Source organism: Babylonia areolata, chromosome 29 (assembly GCF_041734735.1).
Source record: "Babylonia areolata isolate BAREFJ2019XMU chromosome 29, ASM4173473v1, whole genome shotgun sequence".
Taxonomy (NCBI): Eukaryota; Metazoa; Mollusca; class Gastropoda; order Neogastropoda; family Buccinidae; genus Babylonia; species Babylonia areolata.
Window position 1 is genome coordinate 18,372,684 of NC_134904.1, and position 26,709 is coordinate 18,399,392.

General features: G+C 41.3%; 1 protein-coding gene across 1 annotated transcript in view; it reads left to right on the plus strand.

Moving 5' to 3' along the window:
- LOC143274675 (rabphilin-3A-like) overlaps positions 1-26,709 on the plus strand; it is a 185,828-nt gene that overhangs the window by 140,162 nt on the left and 18,957 nt on the right. The window contains exons 8-9 of the mRNA XM_076578553.1: positions 24,844-25,008; positions 25,622-25,701. Of these exons, the coding sequence (XP_076434668.1) occupies positions 24,844-25,008; positions 25,622-25,701 (245 nt within the window). The remainder of the gene's footprint in view (positions 1-24,843; positions 25,009-25,621; positions 25,702-26,709) is intronic.

A 26,709-nucleotide genomic window follows, 5' to 3' on the forward strand; every position in this document is an offset into this window, starting at 1 on the left:
TTTCTTTTTTTCTTAAACAAGTATTAGAGTTGTAGACTTTCGCTCGTGTATTTGAGACGTTTTGGTTGATCTCTTCTGTCAGTCTACTTCTCCTTCTTCAGTCTTGTTTCGTTGTGTGAGCAACCTTCAGCACTTGAATGGACTTACCGTTTTTGCGTTGATTCTGTTGCTGTTTTACCATTTTGGCGTGCTGTAGTGTAAAGTCCGCCTCACTGCCTTGCGTCAGTGCCTCAGTTCTCGTTCAGAGTGCAAGGTACGTCTTTTTTCGTTTTCACTTCATTTCGTGTTTTTTTTCGTGTTTGTTTGGTTTTTTTCCATGATTTATCGTACCATCTTGTGAGAGCCTTCATTTTGATAAGATGTTTAGCTACTATGTTGTTGTATGTCAGTTTGCACATTATGTATGTTATTGCTTTATGGAGTTGTGGTGGTTTGGTAAACACTCAGATAGCATGATGTTTCAATATATTTTTCTTTGTTATTTTTAAGTGATTTGTTCTTGTAGTATAAGTTTTTAAAGCAGATTGTATATGTGTGTTGGGAGGTGGTTTCATCCAGCATTTATTTCCTGTTAATGTATACTGATTTTTTTGTTTGTTTGTTTGTTTTTTCATCCATCGTTTCTTTCTTTCTTTCTTTTTTTCCTTTTTCTCTCTTTTGCTTTCTTTCTTTCCCCTTTTCAGTTGATTTATATATCAGTTAGTGTATTCACAACATCATCACCATCTTCGTCGTCATCATCATCATCATCTTCATCATAAAACGCAAACGACCAGTGAATAGTTCACCCACACAAACAGCATTCAAATGTTTCTTTTTTTTCTGTTTTCCCGTTATGGTCTAATCTTTTCTGTCCCTTTTCTTCTGTTTAGGATTTAGCCACACATGTCTTCTGTCCCCTTTCTTCTGTTTAGGATTTAGCCACACATGTCTTCTGTCCCTTTTCTTCTGTTTAGGATTTAGCCACACATGTCTTCTGTCCCCTTTCTTCTGTTTAGGATTTAGCCACACATGTCTTCTGTTCCTTTTCTTCTGTTTAGGATTTAGCCACACATGTCTTCTGTCCCCTTTCTTCTGTTTAGGATTTAGCCACACATGTCTTCTGTCCCTTTCCTTCTGTTTAGGATTTAGCCACACATGTCTTCTGTCCCTTTCCTTCTGTTTAGGATTTAGCCACACATGTCTTCTGTCCCTTTTCTTCTGTTTAGGATTTAGCCACACATGTCTTCTGTCCCCTTTCTTCTGTTTAGGATTTAGCCACACATGTCTTCTGTCCCCTTTCTTCTGTTTAGGATTTAGCAACACATGTCTTCTGTCCCCTTTCTTCTGTTTAGGATTTAGCAACACATGTCTTCTGTCCCCTTTCTTCTGTTTAGGATTTAGCAACACATGTCTTCTGTCCCCTTTCTTCTGTTTAGGATTTAGCCACACATGTCTTCTGTCCCCTTTCTTCTGTTTAGGATTTAGCCACACATGTCTTCTGTCCCCTTTCTTCTGTTTAGGATTTAGCCACACATGTCTTCTGTCCCCTTTCTTCTGTTTAGGATTTAGCCACACATGTCTTCTGTCCCCTTTCTTCTGTTTAGGATTTAGCCACACATGTCTTCTGTCCCTTTTCTTCTGTTTAGGGATTGAGCCACACATGTCTTCTGTCCCCTTTCCTTCTGTTTAGGGATTGAGCCACACATGTCTTCTGTCCCTTTCCTTCTGTTTAGGATTTAGCCACACATGTCTTCTGTCCCTTTTCTTCTGTTTAGGATTTAGCCACACATGTCTTCTGTCCCCTTTCTTCTGTTTAGGATTTAGCAACACAGACCTTTTCATCTAGTGTTTTTCCGAAACCTTACTAGTTCTAGCTTCTATGCAGCGTATGAAAGTGATGACAACTGTGTGAATAACAGCAAAAAATATTGACAAACATATCGTCACCGTTACTATCATCATTTTTGTCTTGGACATTCTTTTTATTGGATCATTATTATTGTTATTATTATCATCTTATCATTATTATCATCATTATTAGTATTTGAAATAAAGGATTAGCTTTAGGTTTCGAGTGTGTTTTGAACACAATAAATGGCCGTTTAGGTTAACAACTTTAATAAATGTATGTTGTTTTATGCTTATTGTTATCATTGTGGAGGCTGACTTTATACAAATTCTAATGGTGTCCAAGTGACTGTATCTTTGATATGCTCTGCCACTAGTTTCATTGTGCCTACAGCTGCACATGCGGTCTTTATATGTATTTGTTCGCAGATGTATTCATGTGTGTGTGAAAGCACTTGCTTGTGGATGCCTTTATACACATGCTTAAATAAATGCACCTAGCCAGGGTATTAACATGCACTTGTGCAAGCATACACACACACACACACACACACACACACACACACACACACACACACACACACACACACACACACACTTCACTCACTCACCCACTGATATGTATATGTTGCCTGCTGATATGTTCACAAACAGTCGATAACGTATGCACCTTAGCGTGTGCCACTTTGATTTATAATATATATATATAGGTGTGTGTGTGTGTGTGTGTGTGTGTGTGTGTGTGTGTGTGTGTGTGTGTGTGTGTGTGTGTGTGTGTGTGTGTACATATAAGAAAAAGAAGAAGTAAACATAACGATGTTGATGATAAGACTCGTCTGTCTGCAGTTCATCAACATAAAAAGTTGTGTCATCTCTTGAATGGCAGATATACTTTGAAAGGCAATGCTACAATCTGAATTATTATGCAACATAGAATAGGCGTAAAATGTTTCCTTGTCTGATAAAATGAAATTGTCGAGAGCTGTTACATATGTAGATTTGATATCAGTATTTATATCTAATATGTCAAATATTTAAAAGAGAAATTGTAGCAAGATTTCTTCTTTCTTTCTTTTTTTTCAAAACTAAATCAACGGCCTTATCAAAGTCGACACTGGCAGTGACAGATACTGAAGATTATATGGACATCCTTCGTTGACCTGATGTACAGTGATTCTCTGTCCGTTCTGGAATTGTTCCAGTGTTTGCAATGTATTTTTTCTCATGACAAGTATCAGTTATTAACTGCATAGACTCTCTCTCTCTCTCTCTCTCTCTCTCTCTCTCTCTCTCAGAGTTGGTTAGTTGATTGGTCGGTTGGTTGGTTTTTTTTAGTTAGTTAGCTAGTTAGTTAACTGACAGAATAGAAGAAGAATACAAGAGGTGGAAGGCTTGGCAGAGGTGTGTGTTTCTTTGTTTTCTAAGATCGTTTAGCCAAGGACAAGGATAACTGAGAAAACATCGAAGAAAGTAGTTTGTCAGTCAGTCAGTCAGTCAGTCATTTAGTTTGTCAGTTTGATAGATGTTGATCCTCAGTTTGTTTATCAGTCAGTCTGATAGATGTTGATACAGATAACTTAAGACATTGTGACTACTGGACGTCGTTGATATAGATAGTTTATCATTATCATCTTTATTTCTGTATGTTTCCATTTATTTGCTCAATATTATTTTGTTGATTTATATCTTTGTGGTTAGATAGATGTTTGAACAGATATTTAGTCAACCATATGTTTATCCACGCATTGGTTTCTTTATTTGTTTGTGTTCATGTTCCATTTCTTTGCTCCTGTGTTTGGGTTTGTTTGTTTTTCTTTCTGTGTGTTCATGAATCTCTCCCTTTTTTCTTTTTTTTCCTGATTTTATTTCCCCACGGAATCATTATGCCTCGAGTCAGATGGCTCACATAACATGTTGTTTGTTATTCCATCCAATCATTATTTGAGCTTCTGTTTCGTTCACTCCCCCCCCCCAATTCGATCAAATCATCATTATTGGATCATGTGTTGGGGGGTAAAACGCACAGAGCGCGTGATTCGTTATTATTCCATCACATCATTGTTTGATCATGTGTTAACAGATAACCCCATAACTCCTATCAGTTCCTGTTTATTCCAGGCCAGTGCCTTCACGGCGTTGATGTGGTCTGCTCTGTGTGTTTTTTCAGGGCACAGCCGCCGGTTCAACCCCAACCAGTATAGCCCAGAGTGATGCCCCTTGGCCCGCCCCGTCGCCATCTTGTGAGGACCGGGCGTCAGACAGCGGTTCACCAGGCGTTTCATTTCCTGCAGAGAACTTTGTGTAGCTGTAGTTTGGATTGTCTCTGACCTGCACTAACGTAGAACGGACAGTCGTTGACCTTGATCCTTGATCGTGGGTGTGAACGTGAAGAAGAATCATGATGACGGTAGAGGAAAAGAGAAATGTTTTTTTCTTTGAGGGGGGCGTGAGGGGTTGGAGGGGGGGGGGTTCTGTGGGGAGGTGGAGGTGTTCTTTAAGTGCTTTTTTTGTCGCATGTGTATGAACTGCAAAAAAGAGAGTCAGCGTGGCTGAGCAAAAAAGCCAACCATTTCGTTTGTGTTGGTTAATAGCGTGTGTCTTTTTTTGACTGATGATGTGAAGAGTTCGCGGAAAGGAGAAATGCGACGGTCAGTTGAAACGAAACGTCTCCTGTTTTGTTATTGAACTTCATGCAGACTTGAAGACTTTAGTGCAGATCACTGGGGTGTTTCATGGGTGCTTGCTTTAGTTCCTTCTTCTTCAGGGTGTCAGCCACACTTGCATGACAAAGGGATCGATTGAAATTGGAATATACTAGGTTATGGATCTTCCCCACTTCCATGTTTAAAATACCCCATCAGCTTTCCTTTGCAGTCATTTTTTTTTAGATGTGGTGTAGCGTATATGGATCAGTCCACACACTTTGACGCCTTGTTGGAACTGAAGCTGTAGTCAGTGAATGCTGAGAAGAAAAATTAACAGTGTCATTGCTGTGCTTGTTAGGAGTAGGACCTATCCCTCTTGTCCGATTCCATTCCCAGTAATGCACGAAGCACACACTGTCACAATGGAGAAAAGATTCCCAACACTGATGTGTCCAAAACGATATGATGATGATGATCATGATGATGATGATGGTGGTGATGATGATGATGATAATGACAGTGATGATGGTGATAATGATGATGATGATGATGGTGGTGATGATGATGGTGGTGGTGGTGGTGGTGGTGGTGGTGGTGGTGATGATGATGGTCATAATGGTCATAATGATGATGATGATGATGACAGTGATGATGATGGTGATGATGATGATGATGATGATGATGATAATGGTCATGATGATGATGATGGTGGTGATGATGATGATGATGACAGTGATGATGGTCATGATGATGATGATGATAATGGTCATGATGATGGTGATGATGATAATGGTCATGACGATGATAATGGTCGTGATGGTGATGATGATGATGATTAAAGTGACTTGGTCCAATGGTGAGAACGACAAAAAGAACTGAGAAGAATATTAACGACTTCTCCTCTGTTGCCACGAACAATGGATGGAGAGAATCGAACCCACGGCTTTGTGTGTGCCGGTCAGATGCTGGGTTTTTTGGTGTGTGAACACGTGATTCCTTTGCTTCCTTTCTGTTGAGTGCCTTTTGAGAAGGGAGTGGTTTGGTGCCAGTGTGAACACGCCATCAGCTTTTTAGGACAGGTGTTTGTTGTTGTCTTTAAAAGTGAGGACCACCGAGAGCCAGGACGGAACCAGAAGATCAGAATAGGAAGTGGATACCCTCCCTTGTTTACACCATTCAGGCCTTACTCAAAGGTGGATAACACTGGAAGTTAAACACACACACACACACACACACACACACACACACATACACACACACACCGCGTGGATAGCACTTAGGATAAGTATAAAAACTGCTTTTTTCGGGGGTTGGGGTGAGGGGTATTTGCGATTAAAGAGAAATGGGAAAAACCCAGAAGTTAAAGAGAAAGGAATGAAAAATATATGTAATAGTTTTTAAAACACTAAGCAGTTCCCCTTTAATTGCTTTTTTTTGGGGGGGGTGGGGGAGGGGGGGTATTTGCGTTTAACGATAAAGGAAAAAAATCCAGAAAGTACAGAGAAAGTAATGATATATATTATTTTTTATAAAAGAACTTAAACAGTTCCCTCTTCCCTCTTGCAATCTGACAATTGGGCATTTTCTTACAAAGAGCACAACGGTAGAGAATAGGTGACATCACTGTGTGAACTAAACTGGTCCATGGTGTAGGATTCTAACTATGGCCTGAGGCTTCACTGTGTTAACTAAACTGGTCCATGGTGTAGGATACTAACTATGGCCTGAGGCTTCACTGTGTGAACTAAACTGGTCCATGGTGTAGGGTTCTAACTATGGCCTGAGGCTTCACTGTGTGAACTAAACTGGTCCATGGTGTAGGATACTAACTATGGCCTGAGGCTTCACTGTGTGAACTAAACTGGTCCATGGTGTAGGATTCTAACTATGGCCTGAGGCTTCACTGTGTGAACTAAACTGGTCCATGGTGTAGGATTCTAACTATGGCCTGAGGCTTCACTGTGTGAACTAAACTGGTCCATGGTGTAGGATTCTAACTATGGCCTGAGGCTTCACTGTGTGAATTAAACTGGTCCATGGTGTAGGGTTCTAACTATGGCCTGAGGCTTGTTGACATCAACGACAGCCGAATCAAAATGTGTGATATATTTAGGAAAACAATCGTGATGAGGATTCACAAATGATGAAAGATAGTCGGTTCAGAATGTGTAACATGACCAAATTTGCTGAAAGACATTTGGTTTGAACGCATAATACATCAAAAGAATAACGTGAGGGGCTGGCTTATGATGACATTTTGAAAGGTTCAGTATTATTTGTTGCTTATGTCAATGAGATTCAGTTCGGTGCACAATAATTGCTCTCTCTCTTTTTTTTTTTTTTCAGTTGTCAGCACTTTAATGGCAGTTTCTTTAGATGTCTGTGCAAAACTGCAGTGCCAAACACTCTATTCCTACGTCTTGTTTTAATGATGCTGTGCACTTTAATGACATGTACAAAACGTTTTACTTGGCTTGAGCATGTGTACTGATTCTGTGCAAAAATCAACTTTACTTTAGTTGGCTGTAGAAACTGTTTGTCATCTTTATGCCCAGCTGTGTGGTTTTCATTGTAGTGTGATGAGAAAGGATGGCAGGACAAATGTATGAGTTTGTTTTAAAACAGAAGAACGGGAGTCAAAACTAACAGCATTATTTCAATATCACAATCGTTTCCACATAGTTATGGAGCTTGTTTAGTGATTCATCCATTTTCAAAAGTAGGCGTTTTCTGACCCAGCCACATATCGATCAACCCCCTGTGGAGTGTTCGTAATAAGTCTCCCCAAAACTCACATTTTCTGTCACGTTTTCGCTTTACTTTTCTGTTGCCTGCACATCTCCACACCTTGATTTGACCTTTCTGGGAAGACTGTGACGGAACTGGCAGTTGGTAAGATAATTATCATAACAAATACAGCATGACATGAATGTCTTTCTTTTTTCCCGTTTTCAGTCTTTTAAAAGTTCTGTGAATGATGTAAGAGCGTCAATGAAAAGCTGGAAATCCTCTCTGAAAGGCTGCGGAAGCCCCACTGAATGACAGAGAAACTCGTTGTCACTGTCACTAACCTGTCACCGTAGGTGGTTGTTGGACCTGGATCAGAAGCATGTACCTCACCGGCAAGGGGAATCTGGTTCACGTCTAAGATGCGAACGCTTCAGCAGACTGGACCACTGTCTCACTTCCATTGTCACCGATGTCTTCAATAACTACCGAGAGAGGGGGGGGGGAGGAGAGAGAAGGGGGCGGGGGCGAGTTGCAGGGTTGAGGAGGGAAAGAGAGAAACTTGTTAGCACAGCACCACGTCATCCTTGTTCTGAACGATTGTGTCCAGTGAGCAAGTTGAGTTTTCCATCCTCTTCATTTTTTTTCTCCGGACTTCATCCACACTGTCTGTGTTGGTGGGTCCAAGAAAGCGAACAGAACTTGACAACAAAGAAGGCTGTTTCTGATTTTTATCAAATGCTGTGGAAGTAGAGAAGGAGGGGGAGGAGGAGGAAAGAGATTAGCAGAAGGAGGAGGAGGAAAGAGATTAGCAGAAGGGGGAGAAGAGTGAGACTGTCAAATACTAGAAAAGAAATAAACTAGCGTGCTAAACCGCCGGTTAAAAATCATTCTTACCCTCTGTCAGTTCCATCTCAGTCTTCAGCCATGATTTGATTTGATTTGACTTGATTGATTTGTTTTCCTTTTTTGTTTGTTATTTTGTTTTATCATGGTTGTTTCCTTTGGGTGCTACTTTTCTGGTTTTTCTTCTTTTTTTCTTTTTTTTCCAAAAGTTGATTTACAAGTGTAAAGGTTTCATATTCCACTGGTGATACTGTGAAAGAAAGAAAAGAAGGGGGAAGCATCCACTATGACCGTCATGACATTGTCGTTCTGGTGTTCAGAAAACAAACACTATGAAAGTCATGACATTATCGTTCTGGTGTGTAGGAAGCATCCACTATGACCGTCATGACATTGTCGTTCTGGTGTGTAGGAAGCATCCACTATGACCGTCACGACATTGTCGTTCTGGTGTGTAGGAAACATCCTTTATGACCGTCATGACATTGCTGTTGTGGTGTGTAGGAAGCATCCACTATGACCGTCATGACATTGTCGTTCTGGTGTGTAGGAAGCATCCACTATGACCGTCATGACATTGTCGTTCTGGTGTGTAGGAAGCATCCACTATGACCGTCATGACATTGCTGTTCTGGTGTGTAGGAAGCATCCACTATGACCGTCATGACATTGTCGTTCTGGTGTTTAGGAAGCATCCACTATGACCGTCATGACATTGTCGTTCTGGTGTTTAGGAAGCATCTACTATGACCGTCATGACATTGTCGTTCTGGTGTGTAGGAAACATCCACTATGACCGTCATGACATTCTGGTGTGTAGGAAGCATCCACTATGACCGTCATGACATTGCTGTTCTGGTGTGTAGGAAGCATCCACTATGACCGTCATGACATTGTCGTTCTGGTGTGTAGGAAGCATCCACTATGACCGTCATGACATTGCTGTTCTGGTGTGTAGGAAGCATCCACTATGACCGTCATGACATTGTCGTTCTGGTGTGTAGGAAACATCCACTATGACCGTCATGACATTGTCGTTCTGGTGTGTAGGAAGCATCCACTATGACCGTCATGACATTGCTGTTCTGGTGTGTAGGAAGCATCCACTATGACCGTCATGACATTGCTGTTCTGGTGTGTAGGAAGCATCCACTATGACCGTCATGACATTGTCGTTCTGGTGTGTAGGAAGCATCCACTATGACCGTCATGACATTGTCGTTCTGGTGTGTAGGAAGCATCCACTATGACCGTCATGACATTCTGGTGTGTAGGAAGCATCCACTATAACCGTCATGACATTGTCGTTCTGGTGTGTAGGAAACATCCACTATGACCGTCATGACATTGCTGTTGTGGTGTGTAGGAAGCATCCACTATGACCGTCATGACATTGTCGTTCTGGTGTGTAGGAAACATCCACTATGACCGTCATGACATTGTCGTTCTGGTGTGTAGGAAACATCCACTATGACCGTCATGACATTGACGTTCTGGTGTGTAGGAAAGTGATGGAAAAATTTTTCATCTGGTGCTTTTTTTTTTTGCTTTTTTTTCTTTTTTTTTGAGACGTTGGAACCGTCCACGATTCTAATATATGAAGATCCCATGACCCTCGTTCTGATGACCCCATGACCCCTGTTCTGATGACCCCATGACCCCTATTATTCTCACATGAGCAAACGGGAAAGGAATCAAGCACATAATTGTATGTGTCCATACATCCATATATATATATATATATATATATATATATATATATATACTCGATCACTGTAGCGTTGTCATTCTGGTATTTGGGCAAACTATCAAAGTATAATTTCGGTATTTGAACTCTGCAATTATATAGAGACAGTTCCATGACTTCTTACAATCTTCACACGAACATTTCAATGACCTTCTTAAGTTTTGCATATAAGTTCCCAAGACTGTCTACAAAAATTCCCATGGCCTCTACAATTCTGATATGAAAATTCCCATGACCTCTACAATTATGTCACGAAGATTCCAATGGCTTCTACAATTATGTCACGAAGATTCCCATGACCTTTTATAAAGATTCCTATGACATCTACAATTCTGGCTTGAATGTTCCCATGAGCTCTATAATTCTTGCATGATGATTCCCATTATCCTCTATAATTCTGACAAGAAGATTTACATGATCCTCTTCAGTTCAGATTGGAAGGTTTCTATCATTGTCTACACATATGACATGAATATTTTCATGATCCTCTACAATACTGACATGAAGATTTCTATGATTCTATCACACACTCCTGGATTATCGGCAATTCTAACATGACAATTCACAGATCACCTGCAATCCTACCACGGTTACAGAATCCTCTATAATATTTGCATGATGATCCTTGTACTCTTCACGGTTCTGATATGAAGGTCCCATGATATGCTGTCGAGGACTCAGAATCCTCTACAATTCTGACTAAAAGGAACTGTAGCCTTTGTCGTTGTGACATGGAGATTCCATAATCCTTTACCAAGGACCTTACCCAGTCTGGCATGAGTATCATACTGATATGAAGATCAAAGTACCCTGAGTATCATACTGATGTGAAAATCAAAGTACCCAGAGTATCATACTGATATGAAGATCAAAGTACCCTGAGTATCATACTGATATGAAGATCAAAGTACCCGGAGTATCATACTGACGTGAAGATCAAAGTACCCGGAGTATCATACCGATGTGAAGATCAAAGTACCCGGAGTATCATACTGATATGAAGATCAAAGTACCCTGAGTATCATACTGATATGAAGATCAAAGTACCCGGAGTATCATACTGATATGAAGATCAAAGTACCCGGAGTATCATACTGACGTGAAGATCAAAGTACCCGGAGTATCATACTGATGTGAAGATCAAAGTACCCGGAGTATCATACTGACGTGAAGATCAAAGTACCCGGAGTATCATACTGATATGAAGATCAAAGTACCCGGAGTATCATACTGATATGAAGATCAAAGTACCCGGAGTATCATACTGACGTGAAGATCAAAGTACCCGGAGTATCATACTGATGTGAAGATCAAAGTACCTGGAGTATCATACTGATATGAAGATCAAAGTACCCGGAGTATCATACTGATATGAAGATCAAAGTACTCGGAGTATCATACTGATATGAAGATCAAAGTAGCCTGAGCAATTTTGACTTGAGTATCCCTGTTCGTTCTATAAGTCTGACATGAAGATCAGAAAACACTGTACAATTCTGACACAAGTACCATTGTATCCTCCATGATTTTGCCCTAAAGACTCATACACCTTCTACAATTCTGACGTGACGATCGAAGGATTCACCGCAATTATGACATCAAGATCTCTGCAATTCTAATATGGAGATCACAGACACATCCACAGTTCTGACATAAACATTTCAAGATCTTCAGTTGTGACAAGGAACCCCCGACTCCTCTGTACTCCTGACATTAGTTTCCCAGAACCCTGCACTGTTCTGATCATGAAGAGTCCTGGGTCATGTACACTTCTGACATGATCCTGACACAGAGATTTGAGGACCTCAGTAATTCTGACATGAAGATTTCAGGATCCTCTATAGTACTGACACGAAGATTTCAGGATCCTCTATAATCCTGACACGAAGACTTTTGGATCCTCTATAATCCTGACACGAAGATTTCAGGACCTCAATAATTCTGACACGAAGATTTCAGGATTCTGACACGAAGATTTCAGGATTCTCTATAATCCTGACACGGAGATTTCAGGACCTCAATAATTCTGACACGAAGATTTCAGGATCCTCTATAATCCTGACACGAAGATTTCAAGATCCTCTATAATCCTGATACGAAGATTTCTGGGTCCTCTGTAATCCTGACACGAAGATTTCAGGATCCTCTATAATCCTGATACGAAGATTTCGGGATCCTCTTTAATCCTGTCACGACGATTGCAAACAATTCTGACATGAAGATTCCTTGTTCACTCTCGGTTCTGACATGAAGACACCACCAAAATCCTCGACATGAAAGTCCATGTAGCCTTTACACTCCTCATTATGATCCCATGATCCGGTACAGTTCTGACACGAACATCATTACCTGGATGTTCCACAGTTCTGACACGAACATACCTGGATGTTCCACAGTTCTGACGTGAAATTGTCACGTGTCCTCTACAATTTGGAGATGAAGGCCACATGAACAATACTGACAACATAGGGCTTCCAAATCCTGTGCAAATCCGACACTGAAGGCCTTGGATTCCGCGCAACTATAACACTAAGATCTTAAGACTCCCAGCATTTCTAACACGAGGATCCAAGGATCCTCTTTTGATTCTGATATGGAGAGCCTACAAATCTATACAAGGATCCTGTAGAATTCTGACACGAAGATCCAGTGATTTTCTACAACTTCATTGTGAGAATCATGAAATCCAAGGTTAAACGTCGACCATGAACTCTGGTTGCGCTCAGCCGCAAACCTCTTCATGTCGAAGGCAGTGTAATCAACGTTATGAAATAGAACCCCTAAGTAAAAATGATTTTAAACTGAATGACTTCAGAAGTGCTCGTTTGATTTTTTTTTTTTTTTTTTTTTTTTTTTTTTTAATAACCATGCTGCTGGAACTGACCGGAACACGTTAAAAATAAAACTCACTCACATGTTTCCTACCCCCCATGCCGCACCCATCTTTGTTTAAGTGTGTGTGTGGTGTCACGCATGCACCACACATGCTTGCTGCGTGCGCGTACGCTTGCGCGCGCACACACACACACACACACACACACACAGAGGCTTTTGTTTGCATGTCCCCACCCCACCCCCCAAAAAATCATACAATCACTTACATCGCAAGTTATCATATTGATAACGTATTATAGCATGTTTAAGTAGCTGATGCATCTGTGAAATAATCTTTTTTTCTCCCTATGACACGATTTGACTTGAGGGGTTGATGATTTTTTTCAGTTCTGTCTAATCTTGTTTTGGGACTTTTTATGCTTCTTTTTTTTCTTCTTCTTCTTTTTTCCACAATTTGGTTACCGTTACAAATTGTATGGACTTGAAACGAAATGAAACAGCAATTAATTTGATTTTTTTTTTTTTTCGTTTGTTTCCATCCTCCATTTGTCTGCGGTTAATATTATGTACATTGTCCTGTTTTTGATAACACTTGTCACCCATGACACTGTTGTAAAACTTACTGTTAATATTATGCACATTGTCCTGTTTTTCATAACACTTGTCACCCATGACACTGTTGTAAAACTTACTGTTAATATTATGTACATTGTCCTGTTTTTGATAACACTTGCCACCCATGATACTGTTGTAAAATTTACTCTTTGTCTGTGCACCTATGTATCGGATGTAGATTTAAAATAGAAATGCCCGTAGAGTTATAGTTTTAGACAGAACAGGTAGAAACTGATGGTAACTTTGCACAGTTCTAAGTGTACTTCTGATTATTACTCTTGTGATAAACATGTATCGAGCCATTTTCTTTCTTTTTTTTTTTTGTCGTTAATGTTGTTCGTGGTGGTGGTGTTTGTTGTTGGTGTTTTGTTGCACTGGTCAGGACTTGTACAGGACCCATGAAAAGTTAAGGACCACTTGGAAACTCTTCTTCTTCTTTGGGGGAATGGTGAAATGATGCTTGATTTTCGGCAGACAGTTGTGTTTGCAGCCAATGGAATGAGCACCACTCATAACCAGAAGAGTTTCTTGCAGTTTTTACCATGAAAATCCACAGCTATTGTTCAGAGTGGTGTGATGGCCAAGAGGTAACGTGTCCGCCTAGGAAGCGAGAGAATCTGAGCGCACTAGTTAGAATTACGGCACTGTCGCCAGTATTTTTTCCCCCTCCACTAGACCCTGAGTGGTGGTCTGGACGCTAGTCATTCGGATGAGACGATAAATCGAGGTCCCGTGAGCAGCATGCACTTTGCACATGTAAAAGAACCCACGGCAACAAAAGGGTTGTCCCTGGCAAAATTCTGTAGAAAAATCCACTTCGGTAGGAAAACACACACAGACACAGACACACACACACACACACACAATCTGCATGCAGGAAAACACATTTCACACACATTTTTCAGTCTGTTCATGGCGTAGGTGTATGCCGTCCGAAAAAGTCGTTTGTGTATAATATGATAATGATAATGATAATAATAGTTTATTTATATTGCGCCTTTCATTAAAATACAGTAATGCTCAAGGCACATTACACGAGTAAAATATAACAAAAATAAAAACTCTGCACAAAAATCACGACCACCACAAGTGTGAACAAAACAGTCACCCTAAACAGCTGGACCAAATATCTTCTTCGTAATGAAAAAAAGCAAAAAAAGACAAGCATTTAAGCATGCCCAAACGAAATGCACACACATCCACAACACACACACACACACACACACACACACACACACACACACACACACACACACACACACACACTTACACACACACACACACATACGTGCGCGCTCACGTACACAGAGACGCGCGCGCGCGCACAGACACACACATCATTATGATATATGTATGCATGTGTATACACACATGTGCGAATCACACACACACGCGCGCGCGCACGCACTCACACACAGACACACACACGCGCGCGTGCGCTCAAATAAGATTCATAATGTAGCACTAGTGCATGAATTTAAAAGTTTTAAGAGAAAATAAGAGATAAAAAGCGCATAATACATGTTCATCATCATTGATAAAAACAATTTCAGATTCACTGTAAAACACCTGGATGGAAACAGAAAACAGTGGGTTAAAAGGGAGGGGATTCAGTTATTATGCTGGAACAGATAGGTTTTTAGAGCTTTTGTAAAGGCAAAGACAGTTTGTATATAACGAATAGTGAAAGGGAGACAATTCCACACTTTTGGAGCATTGTAAGAGAAAGCTCTTTCACCATACGTTTTAGTTCTTATTCTGGGGACAGACAGAAGTCGAAAGTCAGAGGGTGAGCGCAGTTGTCTAGAAGGGGTGTAGACAGACAGAAGGTCATGGATGTAAGCAGGGGATGAACCAGTGAAAAATATTGACAGAGCGTTGCAAGCTTGCATTCAATCCGTGCTTGGACTGGGAGCCAGTGAAGTGCTTGAAGGAGTGGTTGAGCATGATCATAAGTATCTTTTCGCTCGAAGAACAAGCCTTGCTGCGGAATTTTGTACCTTTTGGAGCTTATAAAGAATATACTGTGGAAAGTTAGAAAGAAGTGAGTTGCAGTAGTCCAGTGTTGATAATTCAAAAGCACAGGCAAGGGTTTTAGCTGCTTCAGTGGTTAAGTATTTACGGATAGAACTAATACGTCTAATCTCTAAATATGCAGATTTACTAATATTTGAAACATGCTTGTCCAAGGACATATGGTCAGAGATGATGTAACCTAAGTTTCTAGCAGAAGGAGAAAATGGTATTTCCGAAATTCCAACTTTGATGACTGTGGGATATGGATCAAGGAGACGTTTCTTGTTAGTCGTGATCAGGAGGGCTTCAGTTTTGTCGACATTCAGTTTTAGTTTATTACTTGTCATCCAACACTTTACATCATTGGTACATGTCTGAATATTGTCAATGGTAGGTTGTATCTGGTCAGTAGAGCACGAGTCAAGAAACTGGGTGTCATCGGCAAAGGACTGGCTTGAAACAGAGTGTGATGCTATAAAAGAGGCAAGAGGCTGAGTACAAAGAATGAAAAGTACAGGTCCAAGAACTGAATCCTGGGGTACACCATGATCAAGGCGAACCGACTTTGAACACAGGTTATTGATCAAGACTGACTGGGATCTTTGAGAAAGGTAGGACTCAAACCACGAAAGTGCAATTACTGAAATACCATAGAGTGTGTATTCAGCGAGTGGCCAGGTGTAGACTACAGGCAGCCTGTGTAACAAAATTCAATTCTCGATTTTTAACATATGAGAAAATGTTACTATCTCCATTTACAAGGTACACAACTTCAAGTCAGTGCTGCTCATGCTACCGATTCGGCTCAGCACACAAGGAAATAAAGGATACTTTTCAACAAACCCTGACACTTCCTCCAAGAAGTTAAGCTGCAGGCTTTTCCTTATACCGATCATTCGACATGTGCACGCAGCAGCAATGAGAAGAAATGTGCAAATACAAATTAGCTTTTATTCCAAATTGGCATAGCCGTTTAATCCTGATATATGCTACACGGAATATACCGGACAATACAGGACAAAACGCATGGTTGCCTCGAAGGATTTTTGTCTGGAAATGAAATAACAATCAGGTTCTTTCATTTCGAGGGTAAAAACATACCTGCTATTATAAAGTGGTTCTTAACTTTTTGTGAAGCATGAATATTCTGGTAACGTCTTGCCAAGTCAGGTGAATCTCTTGGTTGTGTGTGTGAGTGTGTGTGTGTGTGCTGTGTGTGTGTGTGTGTGTGTGTGTGATGAGTAGAGCAGAACCGATGTAGCAGTTTGCTCAGTGTTTGCGGTGGAGTGGCTTTGGTTCACAATCAATAAAACCAGACTAGCTGCTGGAACTTGTGCTTTTCTTATCTTTTCTTTCTGTTTGTGTGTGCGTGTGTGTGTGTGTGTGTGTGTGCGTGCGTACGTTCATGAGTGCGTGCGTGTGAGTGTGTGTGCGTGCGTGCGTGTGTATGTGCTAGTGTGTGCGTGCGTATACGAGTGTGTACGTATACATGAATGGTTCATTGATCGTGACATACAGACAGTTTATTGGGAAGGGGTTTTATCGAATTACGGATGTCTGCTTCTGACTATATTATTTTTTATCCACAACAGTCGACCAGACCTGATGGATGATGTGTATTTGCTAGAGCGGTATATCCATAAGATGAACAGGTTTTTTTTTTTGTTTTGTTTTTTTTTGTTTTTTTGGTTGTTGTTGTTGTTTAGTCATGAACACTCAGTAACAGTAAAGAAATCATCACAACATCACAACCGACTGTGATTCTGCATCAAATGGCCGTGACTGATGTCACTATTATGTGAAAGTAAAGAAACTGAAACAGTGTTGTTGAACATTATTAGCACTGATAGAAAATTACAAGACTGAAGTTTGTATTCGCATAAGCAGGCCAAGAAAAACTCCTTTTGTATGAAAATACGCAAGTACGCTGGCACACACACACACACACACACACACACACACACACACACACACACACTTGTTTATATGTGCTACAGTCCAACGTGCACAAATGAGAAAGAAAATATGAGTCATGCTGTACTGTGACGACTCTCTCTCCCCAGAGCAACCTGGTGTGAACACAGATATGTTTCAACAGAGACTCTCTCCCCAGAGTAACCCAATGTGAACACAGATATGTTTCAACAGAGACTCTCTCTCCCCAGAGTAACCCAGTGTGAACACAGATATGTTTCAACAGAGACTGTCCCCAGAGCAACCCGATGTGAACACAGATATGTTTCAACAGAGACTGTCCCCAGAGCAACCCAATGTGAACACAGATATGTTTCAACAGAGACTCTCCCCAGAGCAACCCGATGTGAACACAGATATGTTTCAACAGAGACTGTCCCCAGAGCAACCTGGTGTGAACACAGATATGTTTCAACAGAGACTGTCCCCAGAGCAACCTGATGTGAACACATATGTTTCAACAGAGACTGTCCCCAGAGCAACCCGATGTGAACACAGATATGTTTCAACAGAGACTGCCCCCAGAGTAACCCGATGTGAACACAGATATGTTTCAACAGAGACTCTCTCCCTAGAGCAACCCAGTGTGAAAACAGATATGTTTCAACAGAGACTGTCCCCAGAGCAACCCGATGTGAACACAGATATATTTCAACAGAGACTCTCTCTCCCCAGAGCAACCCAATGTGAACACAGATATGTTTCAACAGAGACTGTCCCCAGAGCAACCCGATGTGAACACAGATATGTTTCAACAGAGACTCTCTCTCCCCAGAGCAACCCGATGTGAACACAGATATGTTTCAACAGAGACTCTCCCCAGAGCAACCCGATGTGAACACAGATATGTTTCAACGGACACTCTCCCCAGAGCAACCCGATGTGAACACAGATATGTTTCAACAGAGACTGCCCCCAGAGCAACCCGATGTGAACACAGATATGTTTCAACAGAGACTGTCCCCAGAGCAACCCGATGTGAACACAGATATGTTTCAACAGAGACTGCCCCCAGAGCAACCCGATGTGAACACATATGTTTCAACGGACACTCTCTCTCCCCAGAGCAACCCGATGTGAACACAGATATGTTTCAACAGAGAAAAATAGTAATCATTTGTTCAAGTGGTTTAATGACAATGACATTTGGGCCGAAGACAGGGACTGAACCACAAACCCGCCAAGACAAGACTAGCAGGGCTACACACCTGCAAACCAAGCTGAACATCCAGTCATCTGAGCCTACATACAACACACCTCCATTTATCTAAGCATGGGTTACAAAGGGCAGCTTTCTGTCTCTCGGGAGACAGCTTCCGTCCTTTGGTATCTATGTAGCCTGCAGGCTGTCACTGTTAGACGTTGAAATACTAACAGTGTGTGTGTGTGTGTAGATCACTAAAAGCCGTTTGAATGACAGCACATTGGATGGTTCCTCTTGTGGCTGGCCTCAAAGTAATGTGAGAGTGCCAGTTCTGTGTGTTGACTGCTGAACTGGACTGCGAGAACATGGTAACTGGGGTGGAGATTGGTGGGGGGGGGGGGGGGGGAATGTTACTGTGTATGGGGGATTTGGGGTGGAGATTGGGGGTGGGGGGACTCTGTATGGGGAATTGGGGTGGAGATTGGGGGGTGGGTGGGTGACTGTGTATGGGGAATTAGGGTGGAGATTGGGGGGGGGGGGGTGACTGTGTATGGGGAATTGGGGTGGAGATTGGGGAGGGGGGGGACTGTGTATGGGGAATTGGGGTGGAGATTGGGGAGTAGGGGGTTGCTGTGTATGGGGAATTGGGGTGGAGATTGGGAGGGGGGGTGACTGTGTATGGGGAATTGGGGATGAGCAATGTGAGTATGATACCACAGATTGGGTATGGAAAATAAGCAATAAAAGCAAAAACGAAACAAAACACAACAAAAACACTTGTCCCCTCCCTCCGCACACACACACACACACACACACACACACACACACACCATAATATGCATATTCATACAATCACCGTGAGCTGTATATCCACTGATGCTTGTCAACATGTTATGTGTGTGGGCTGTTGTCATCCATTACAAATATCATTTGTTGCTTCATACAAATTGACCGGCACGACCACTTGACAAGCATTTAGAGCTTTGAACTCCTGCCCTTTGCGTCTGTGGGTTCCGTGCTCTGAATCCAGGCAGTTCCCGAAGGGGTCAGAATGGAAATGTTTCCACAATCCTTGGTCAACATATGTGTGGATCTGCTTTGGCCTTATTAACCTCTTTTGCCTATACACTTGCTGGAGAGCAGATTAAAGGTCCCGCAATCCATCTCAGTGTGTGGTGGGATATGGGAACACAAACACAGTGAGCATGCGCACACACACTCTGACATCAAGAGCATGGATGCGCGAATGGAAGGGGGGAAGTAGTCGTACGTGTTAGAGCCCATACCGGCAGATGAATGTAGGATTTAAAGTCCACCGGTATTTGTAATTGTATCGTATCGTATCGCATTGTGGTGTGTTATTTTATTTTTTCGTCACAACACATTTCTCTGTGTGAAATTCGGGATGTGCAACCCTTTATTTTCTTCTTCAGTTTTTCTCAGTCTGCAAGTGTAACCTACAGTGGAACTCGGATATATGCAAGTGCTCGGGACCGGCAAAATCGCTTGCATATATCCGAGTTGCATATATACGAAAACTCGCTTATATGCAAATCTGAGCGTCAGACTTGCATATATCCGAAACTCGCTTATAAGCAAATACATTTGCATATATCCGAGTTTGTTTGTTTGTTTTTTTTGTTTTTTTTTCATTTTTAACTCTTCCACTGAACTGCATGTTGCCATAAAAACTTTGTGCTTTATTTTGTAGGGTAAACGACAGTGTTGTTTGTCAGCATACATGATGTAAAAAAAAAAAATAAATAAATATTAAAAAAAGCCTTGCACTCGTTGGATCTATTGTGATGCGTTTATGTTCCAGTTAGCAAAAGTTTGTGTCAGTGTATCCATTCAAGCATCCCCTCACACACACACACACACACACACGCGCGCGCGCGCGCGCACACACACACACACGCACACACGCACACGCACACACGTGCACGCGCGCGAGCACGCACGCACACAAGCACCAACGAGAAAATGAACAGAAATATTGCTTTTATATAAACTGAAAATTATTTGTTGGATACTGACTGTACCACACGGCAACACAACACAAAACTATTAATCTTCCAATAATACTGTTACATCATGGTACCAACCTGGAAGCACAACATATTATGAAAACAGGACAAAAATTAAAACAAGGGGGTGGAGGTGTGGGGGGAGAAAATGAGTTTCTGGAATCAGCACTATTTAAATGAACAGAAATGATTTTTGATGAATTGCATTGCCACAGAAGCATAATTTTTTACTGAATTTAGCAACCCAAGGCTTGTTTGAATAGATTTCACTCATCCACATGTTCAATTGGAAAATAAAAATTCCCGCAAATAACAGTAATAATAATAATAAAAAACAAAAACAGAACAAAAGTAAAGAAAACAAAACAACAACAACAAAACAACAACAACAAATAACAACAATAACAACAACAAACTTAGGATGAACTTAACTGGCCAGCCAAAAGGACAAACTGTGGCCAAAAGGACAAACAAACAAACAAGGGGAACGTTACTTAGCTGGCATCATCAAGAAAACTTTTTTTTTCTCTCATTTCTTCAATCATGCACTTTTTTTTTACCGGCGAATCATTCTTACGCAGACTTAAAGACAATGACGAAAAAAAAGGTGAACAGAAGCGCATCAAAGAATGCTACACGGCATCCTGTGGCACACACACAACAAAATGGTTCATCTTCCATTCTTTCGGAGTTTGTTGTGTGCCGCCGAGGGATGTCCACATGATGGCTGTTGGAGCGGTGGGGATGTCTTCCACGGGCACATCTGTCGACAGTCTAGGCACAACCATGCGATGGAGATGTTCTCGCACTGTAGCCCCTCCATACAATGGGTAAATAGACTGAATTTTCCGCTGCATGATACTTGCAACGGCGTGGGTTTTCCATATACCCATATACCACGCTGGTTTGGATATTTCTTCAATCTCCTTGCACAGCATTCCGCGTAGTTCCGTTTTGGACACATGCTTGCCTCTGAAGTGATTGCCACTGTACATAGCATAGATTGTTGGCAAGTAGTCCTCGCATTCATGGCCTGACTTGAGAAATTCATCGTCCAGGTATGTATCCAGGTTCAGTGCTAATTCCATGACGATTCTTGTCTTCAGTTCGACGTGATTATCCTGATGTCCAAACGCCATCATTGACGCACAGCGAGGGAGGCAATTTCCATCCCCATAGATTTTCAGAGGCGTCAGTGGTTGTGAATCTTTCGGGAACCAAGTTAAGGCGTCTTCATCCACCTGACTTGCTTCAAAGAAATGTGCATCACCTGTTATTTTATACTTTGACACGACATCACTGTACAAGGCAGATGTGCAAAGTATTTTATCAAAACTTGCACCATTGAGTTCATGTTGGATCTGTCGGAACAGTTCAGATCTTTCGACATCACATGGATTCTCATTTTCAGAACTTGTTCCTTCAGAGCGTTCTGTGCTTCCTGTGTACAAGCTATGATCCTGACAATACCCTTCAGTGTCGTCTTCGATATTTTCTTGAAGGTTGTCGGATAGAAGTGTGTCATCCTGACGATACTCTTCAGTATATTCTTCGATGTTTTCTTCAAGGTCGTCTGACAGAAGGGTGTTTTCTTCAGCTGAACTGCTTGATCATCTTCATCAGTGTGTCCTTCAGAACTAACTGTGTACGCTGTCTCCCTCCATGTCCATCTGGGGACTTTTCTGTTCACTGTCTGGATTGTGTCGCTCATCAGGTTTCACATCATCACATCCCATGTAGGTTTTCCGACGTTCTTTTTCAAAAAAGGATGTGATCGTGGATTGTTTCTTTTGGCATTCCATGTGCTTTTCAAGTTCACCAGCAAACACACGAAAAGACTCTGCAACACAAAATGACGTCAATGTCGTATATCGTGCTGTGCAGAATAAAGATTTCATTGTTTGCATTTAAGCGAGTTAAATGGGCGGGTGGGACCGTAAAAGTACTTGCATATAAGCGAATTTGCATATATGCGAGTTGCTTTTAACCGTTTTTACAAGTGAAACAAAGAAGGCTCTCGGCCGGGACCCCCAAAATCGCTTGCATATAGCCGAGTTTTCTTTTAAGCGAGTTGCATATATCCGAGTTATACTGTATAAACAAAAGAAGTCAGAGCGTAGCGGGAAAAAAAGCTGGATGACAAAGGCAGAGCGCCATTTTGCATGGCTGGTTCCAATAGGGGGGGGGGGGGGGGGATTTGGTGTGGTTTTTTTTTGTTTTTTTTTGTTTTTGGTTTTTTTTTGTGTTTTTTTTTTATCTGTACACACGTGCTGTGGTATTCTTTTATTGATGCAAGACAATAAATTACGGATCTATATGTGTGTGAACGTAAAAAGACCTCAGTCGATCAGAACAGTGACATGTATGTAGAATTGGATAAACGACTGTGATAATTCGGCGGTGCAATGAAAGTCGATCGTCGGGTGTTCAGGCGTGGGGGAAAATGCATCCAAAAATAAAATAAAATGGACAAAAGCTGTCCAGCCCACAAACTGGTACAGCCACTAACAATACCAGCAACAGAAACGACCCATGTCATACACGTTCCCCACCGTTCTCAGTCATCGAACTTAGCCCTCAAATTAAATGTCAGGTCAACACTGACAGTTGATAATGCCCCCTAGCTATCAACAGCCTGGAACAGAGCGACCGATATAAGGGTTATTGCCCCTGTAACAAACTGACGTGCACAATTTCAGTGGCGACGTCAGATGGAAAACGGTGGTAGTGTGCCATTCCTGGAACCGCTATCTTCATTGACTGGACCAGTGGGAAACACGAAGCCTTTTTAAAATGCTGTGTATCGGCGTCCAAATGAGGGGAAGATGCCGGTTACGAACGCGTTTGATTAAAACATTAAACTTCATGTACATGATGGGGGTGAACCACAGGTTCCCGGCAAATCTAAAAAAACATGTTTATCTTCAGGTTTTTTTTGTTTTTTTTTTTAATGGTCATGCAATGCGCAGTTGTTTTCATTTCTTTGCTAATGTTGCACTTTAGCATCCTAAATTCCTGGAGCTGGATTTGGGATGTTCAAGTGCGATTATACCGTAGAAATCGGTAACCTGTTTTACAGTCTGTTAATATTTATTCACTACTGTGAGCTCTTTTTTTTTTTCGCGTAAAGTAAGTGACAACTGTGTGCAGCGATTCATGGCTTTTGTTGAATGAACACCCGGGTGTGAGTTATGTTGTGCTGGTGCTCTTTTTTTTCCGGAAGCAATTCGATACATATATTTCAATTATTATTTCAGTCACAGATCTAACTGACAAATTCCGCTGAAAAGATACATCAGCTGAGTGCAAACAGGCGAGAGCACTCTGTACTCCAAAGTTTAAAGGTTTGTCCCAGACGAAGCTTGTAACTGGGGCATACCGGTAATGTAGAGCAGCCAGCCATATATGGAAAGATCTGTATCACTACTGACACTACATGTACTATCCTGCATCAAAATTTTCCTAGTTTTTCCTTGTGAAAACCCTGCCACTTTTCATTCTTTCTTTATAATCTACAATGACATATCACTACTCACACAGTATATTACTAATCTTAATCAATTTGCCTGATTTGTCTTATGGATATGTCATCAGTTTTCATCTTTATATATATATATATATATATATATATATATATAATTTCAATCTGCACTACAGAAAATTATATGGACATACTTATTTACAGCATCAGACACTGTGATCCAAACACATACCAGGATCCTGACAGACAGACAAATAGAAGACACGATGGTGGCCAAACATGTGAGAGGAAATGACATTACTGACATGCCTTGTACAGCCATTGAAGAGATGCACACATCCAGCATGACTATGAGGAAGAAATGTGAGAAAGTCTGGTGCCATCAGCTACAAACCAACTATCCTGACAATGTCTATAACTAAAACATAGGATGGTGCCTTATGTCTGTTCATTTCTTATGCACTGACATGAGTATGTGGATCTCGTGTTGCGGGTGTGTAACTGTCAGTCAGACATACCAACAGATGTGTAACTGTCAGTCAGACATACCATCAGACATACGGTCAAAAGTACTGAAAGAGACAGAGATAGGGAGCAGGATATGTCACATAAAAAAAGATGCCATACTTCATATGTCACCTTTCACATTATGTCATGATTTATCATTGAGAGGAAAAACAAAATGGGTTCATATTGACCGAAAATTTGTATTGATTTTTTTTTCTTTTGTCATGTGTGTGTGTTGCAATGTATTTGTCATGCTGTGGTCAGCATGCCCAACACTTTCCCATAGGAACTCACATGCACACAGCAGCATCTCCACACTCATGCACACATGCGCACACACGCATGCACACACATACACATACAGAGAGAGGCTACCACACATTTCATGTTTTTTTGTTCCAACAATGTGCAGTGAATCACAAGGCGTATGTTTCCTGTTCAATGCACAGTGAGTCGCGAGGGGTCCCAGGTGTCTCAGGACCACGGGGCCATGGTGCCACTGATAGGGGGAGGGGAGGAGGAGGTGGAAAACATGGACAGGGCCATCACACGCTACATCAAGTGCTATGAGGAAGGCGAGGAAAACACCATGTCTTCTCCTGACAGTGACAGCAGTAAGTCTGTCTGTGTTTGTTTGTGTGTTTGAGAGGAAAGAATAGTTTGAAGATATTGACAAAGTCATCTTCTGCTGCATCAAATCACAAATGTATTGAATTGGTAAACAAAAACATAGTGTGTATGAGGGAACCATGCGTGTGCGTGTGTATGTGTGTAAAAGTACATGAAACCAAAGTCTGTTTTAAATCTTTGTGATTTATTCAAAACAGGGAGAGGAGTGTGTTTAAAGCTTGGAAAATTCTTGTAAAGAAGTGCAAAATGTTATCTATGCAATGATTGTTGCAATGATTGTTATTGCTGCAATGATGTGATGTGATGTAGTTCTATCACTTTTCTTTCATCATTTTATCAGTGATTTCATGTGTTCGAGTGTCTAGTCAGAAATTTTTGGCCACTTGTAAAATTCCCTAAAAGAATATGCTGAGTTGACGTTTAGATGTTTTCTGTAAATTATTAAATGCATATGTAGTTCCTGTCTATCCTCCATCTCCCAACAGGGGTCAAAGATTAAATTTTCTTGATTTTCACATGCATGTGTGTGTGTGTGCATATGTGTGTGTGTGTGCGTGTGTGGTGTGTGTGTGTGGTGTGTGTGTGTTCAATCAACAGCGCCCCTGGGACTGCTGGAATTTTCCTTGTTGTATGACGGAGCCAACAACGCTCTCCACTGCACCATTTCTCGGGCCAGAGTATGTCTTTTTCTCTCATTTTCTTGAAATTATTTATTGGCTTCATGTTTGTTGTTTTTATCCCCTCTCGCTCCTCTCATTCTGGATCATGATTCATGGTTTGCTTGACAGACTAATTTCTGAATTTTGCCCTCTGCACTCAAAGATAAAGGGAAATCTCCTTTTTTTCTTTGAGAAATAATGAAATGTGTCGAATGGAGGTGCAGGCCATGCGGAAGAGATTCAGTGGGGCGGATGCAAACAGAAGCCGGAAGACAGCAGATAAAAGGGAGTGTGGGGAACAGAGAGCAGAGCCCCTGTGTAATGGCAGGAAAATGATGGGCTCAATAGCCCAGTGGTTAAAGCGTTGGACTTTCCATCTGAGCGTCCCATGTTTGAATCTCGGTAACGGTGCCCAGTGGGTAAAGGGTGGAGATTTTTAAGATCTTGTTTGTGTTTGTATGCATGTATGTGTCTGTGTGTGAGTGTGTATGTATGTGTGAATGTGTATTTGTGTTTGTATGTGTGTGAGTGTGTGTGTATGTGAGTGTGTGCATGTGTATTTGAGTGGTGTGCGTGTGTCTGTCTGTGTGAGTGTGTGTGTGTGTGTGTGTTCGTTCTTTAGTTTAGCGTCTTTTCACTATCAGTGATATTAGACGTTAAAAAAATATAAAATTTAAAAAAGGGGGGCTGGGGTGGGGGGAGCATGGGGGAGGAAGGGGGGGCAGGGAAGAGGAAAACAGAAAAAAGGTAAACTAGAAAAGTACCGTAAAATGCATGACTAACATGCAACTACATTTGATAGTAACAATTCAATAATGATAATAATCAGAAACCATTAACACAATTCTGAAGTGCATTAAAGGAATGTAGAAATAGGGCTATGAACTAATGCCTGTGAAAGTTTGACCATAAGAACCTCGTCAGAAATGATTTTACAAAAATCATCTGCAGAATTATTATTCTCTTTGAAATACTTGGGCAAGAAGGTACGTAACTGCTGACAGTGAAACAAACAATGATGCAGGC